This window comes from Dipteris shenzhenensis, chromosome 10, assembly GCF_047967505.1.
Source record: "Dipteris shenzhenensis isolate YYH24624 ecotype China chromosome 10, Dip_SZ_1.0, whole genome shotgun sequence".
Lineage (NCBI taxonomy): Eukaryota > Viridiplantae > Streptophyta > Polypodiopsida > Gleicheniales > Dipteridaceae > Dipteris > Dipteris shenzhenensis.
In genome coordinates, this window is record NC_141605.1 from 17111495 (window position 1) to 17114972 (window position 3478).

The 3478-nt window shown below is 42.4% G+C and overlaps 1 protein-coding gene across 1 annotated transcript; it reads right to left on the reverse strand.

Moving 5' to 3' along the window:
* Window positions 1-1595: 1595 nt before the first annotated feature.
* On the reverse strand, window positions 1596-2807 carry LOC147897484 (putative carboxylesterase 13). The gene has a single exon (XM_087380514.1). The coding sequence runs from the start codon at window positions 2745-2747 to the stop codon at window positions 1755-1757; it is 993 nt and encodes a 330-aa protein (XP_087236640.1). The 5' UTR covers window positions 2748-2807; the 3' UTR covers window positions 1596-1754.
* Window positions 2808-3478: the final 671 nt, after the last annotated feature.

Sequence of the window (3478 nt, forward strand, 5' to 3'; positions counted from 1 at the left end):
GTGTGCAGCAGACTGGAGCTCCCTCATGGCCTAGTTAGTGTACTTGGTTGCTTGTTCAGGGTGGATAGTTTTAGATTATTTTCCCTCCTTTAATTCTTATACTTTTGAGCACTTGTATTTAAATGCATGCTCCATGGCTTATAATTTTATGTAATCTATACCTTAGGTCTCCTTTAAATGATTGGCTCAAATCTGTTATACAATAGTTAACTTGTAATGTTCCATTACTTTAAAAGTGTCAATTTTCAATGTGTTTCTTGCTTCTACTTAATGTTCTCTAGATCTATGTTTGGCTGAATTCTTTATCCATAGACCATATCCCTTAAGCATTAGTCATCTATGTGCTACCAATAGATGGTTATATTTTTCAGAAAAAAGTTTAATGGTCTTTGAAACATAGGACACATTAAAAGATACTTTTGGGGAGGCATGTATGGATTTTATCTTCTCTAAAAATACTCTTGGGAGACATTGTGAAACTATGCTCTATGGTAACCTCTTGGTCGGGTCACTTTTGTTCACCTCTTGCTGGCTATCGACTCGATCTAGCTATTCTAGTCCAAGCTTCGAGTTAAGCCTCATTTATAAACACTTTTGTTTAACTTTATATAGATATATATATATATATATATTTGTATATATATTTATATACATACATACATATATATATATATACACACACATTTATATATCTCTCACACACACACATGCGAGCGTGCACACACACACACATTTTTAACTCTTCTAAGTGCCTCTCATTTAATATATTTGTTCTAAATTTTTTCATTTGCTAGTTTTCTATCTCTTCCCTAACCTTTCAGTGGATATTTTTTGAACTTTTCAATGCATATCCTTCTAACTTTTCAATTAATAAATTTCTAAACTTTTCTAATATTATCTTCTCTTTGGGATATCAATTTGTCTTTCCTCTTTCAATTAAAATTATGTCTTATTGTCACATGAGTTTACAGACATTTTAAGATCCCACCTTGAGACCCATCGGAGTAGATCTCTAACCCGTCGTAGACACATCATGCTACTCAATAACAATTTAAAAACCTTAAAAAATATGTGAGCTTGACGGCTTCATGGAATTTCTTTTTAAAAGCTTTTCGTGACATCATCCGATGGACCCCTAAAGAGCCCAACATTTTTAGAATTTCTTAATCGAGAAGACCTTAATAACAATTCACATGAAGTGGGTAAAAGACGAAAGAGAATCTTAAAACTAACAAGTGAGTACAAGTACGCATGAGCACTGCCTTAAGTTCTACCAGATGCAAATGATTGTCAAGATGAATGGACGACACAATCGCTTGCAAATGCAAAGAGATTTACAAAGTGTGTGTGTGTGTGTGTGTGTGTGTGTGTGTGAGAGAGAGAGAGAGAGAGAGAGAGAGGGGGGGGCCACTTGGCAACAAAGTGTGTGGGACACTTTTTAACAAAGGTGTAACTAGAGCGCTGCCTAGAAGGCAAGGAAAAAAAAGATGAATAGCATTCATTAGGTAAGCGTCAAAAACCGTTAGAGGAATCTAGTATGGCGAGAAACATTTTAAAGGAAACACCTATTTTAGTTTTGGAGTTTTTAAATTCAAGGTGGATGGACTAAATAAAATCCCACAAAATTATGTTAGCTTTGAAAATGAAGAGAAACTAAGACCTTCCAAAAGGGCAGGCCAAAAAACTAATCAACAAAGCTTCTTTATGAAGTCCATGATCTTCATGAAGTCCATCATCTTTATCTAAAAAACCAATCAACAAAGCTTCTTGATGAATTCCATCATCTTCTTCTCTAGCGCCTCTGCAGCTTCTGATCTTCGTGGGCGAGGGCGAAGATGGAAGCAATGTCCTTCAGCTTTCGATTCAAAAAACTCGGCTTCTTTTCCACCTTTCTTCAGCGCCTCGTAGTACTCCACCCCTCCTTCATACAGTGCATCTCTTTCCGCTACTGCCACGAACACAGGAGGCAAATCTATCTCCGACAGCTTGGGACAATCTGGATGCAGAGGATTCATGAAAGAATGCCCCCATGGAGCTCCTGGAGGAAGAGCCGATTTGTGGTAGAAATTCATTCTCTCTTGACTCAGATCTGCTTCGTCCAATATAACCGCTGCCTTTGGCTTCCCGGACACAAAACCTCCGTGAATCGCAAGTAGGCCTAGAATCTTGACAGGAGTCCAATCCGTTCCTGCTGCCCGCGCAGCCAAGTTATGCACAATGGTGCCTCCGGCGCTCTCTCCAGCAAGGAAACATTTGCGGAAATCAGCATACTGGGAGAGCCAAGGCTCAGTCCCGTTTGCAGCAACGCCCTGTGCACGGGCTTGAGAACGGAGCCAAAGAAGCGCGGTATAGGCGTCGTCGAAAGCAGCAGGCAAGCGATTCTCGGGGGCAAGGCGATAATTGACGGAGACCCAGATGGAGTTGGAAGCAAGAGCCATGCGGCTGCAGAAGTGATGAAAATAGGGAGTGGCAGGGCTACCGACACAGAATCCTCCGCCATGGAAGTGGAGAACGAGGGGCAAGCGGGTGAGTGGTGTGGCTTGGGAAGCAAGCTGAGGCAAGAAGATGCGAGCCCAGATGGAAGTGGAAGGGACGAGGAGGACATCTTTGGAGGCCAAACCGTCGACGAAGCTGGGGCAAGCAGGGAGGTCGAGGTCGCTGAGACGTTCCAAGGAGCCATCGCTGTAGAGAGTGAGCAAACCGGGAAGACGCTCGATAATATGTCTCTCTTGTTTGTCTGCCTCCATTTGGACGAACTGTATGTTATGTGCAGAGGAGAGGAGAGGAGACGAGAGGAGAGGCCAAGACACAGAAACAACAAAATAAATAAGCTAAAGGCTGATAGGGACTCCAAGTGACCCAACACTTATGAAATACCAAGCACTTATTTACTAAAAGTACCAATTGATCAGCATAGGCAGAAAGGTAATCAATAAAAAGGTTGCACTCTTCTTATGTCAAAAATCCCAATCATGGGTAGCTCTAGGATCTCATAACTCGGTGCCACACGTTTCCAATGTTTGGCAATGATGGCACGGATCCGATGAAGATATGGGTGTCGGGCACGGTGTCTAGGCCTCCGTGACCTAGATATGGCGATGGCTCGGTCCAAAATCACACCACTAGAGTGTGGCAATCTGCCTGTGTGTGATAAGGTGGTGGTGGCGCCAGGGGTTTCTGATGGCCGGGAGGGCATAAAACTAGCTGAGGTGCTGGCAGTGAAGAAGTCTCTGAGTGTACTTTGCCTGGGTGGGGTTGGTCTCGGCTGTCTGTCTCCCAACAAAGTCTCTCTATGTCGCTTGAGCTCTGATAAAAACAAACCCAAGCATTTTTTATCTTCGTACTCCATCACCCTACGGAGAGAGAGAGAGAGAGAGGTGTGCTTGTGAGAGAAAATACAAAAGCCACACCTATCAAAAAGAGACATAAAAGGGAGACACGTTCTCTTTTTGAGGTTTTCCACGTAATAATATAAAGT

Bases quoted from the DNA above. Each gene is read 5' to 3' on its own strand.
- LOC147897484 (XM_087380514.1), bottom strand. From the start codon at position 2,747: ATGGAGGCAGACAAACAAGAGAGACATATTATCGAGCGTCTTCCCGGT.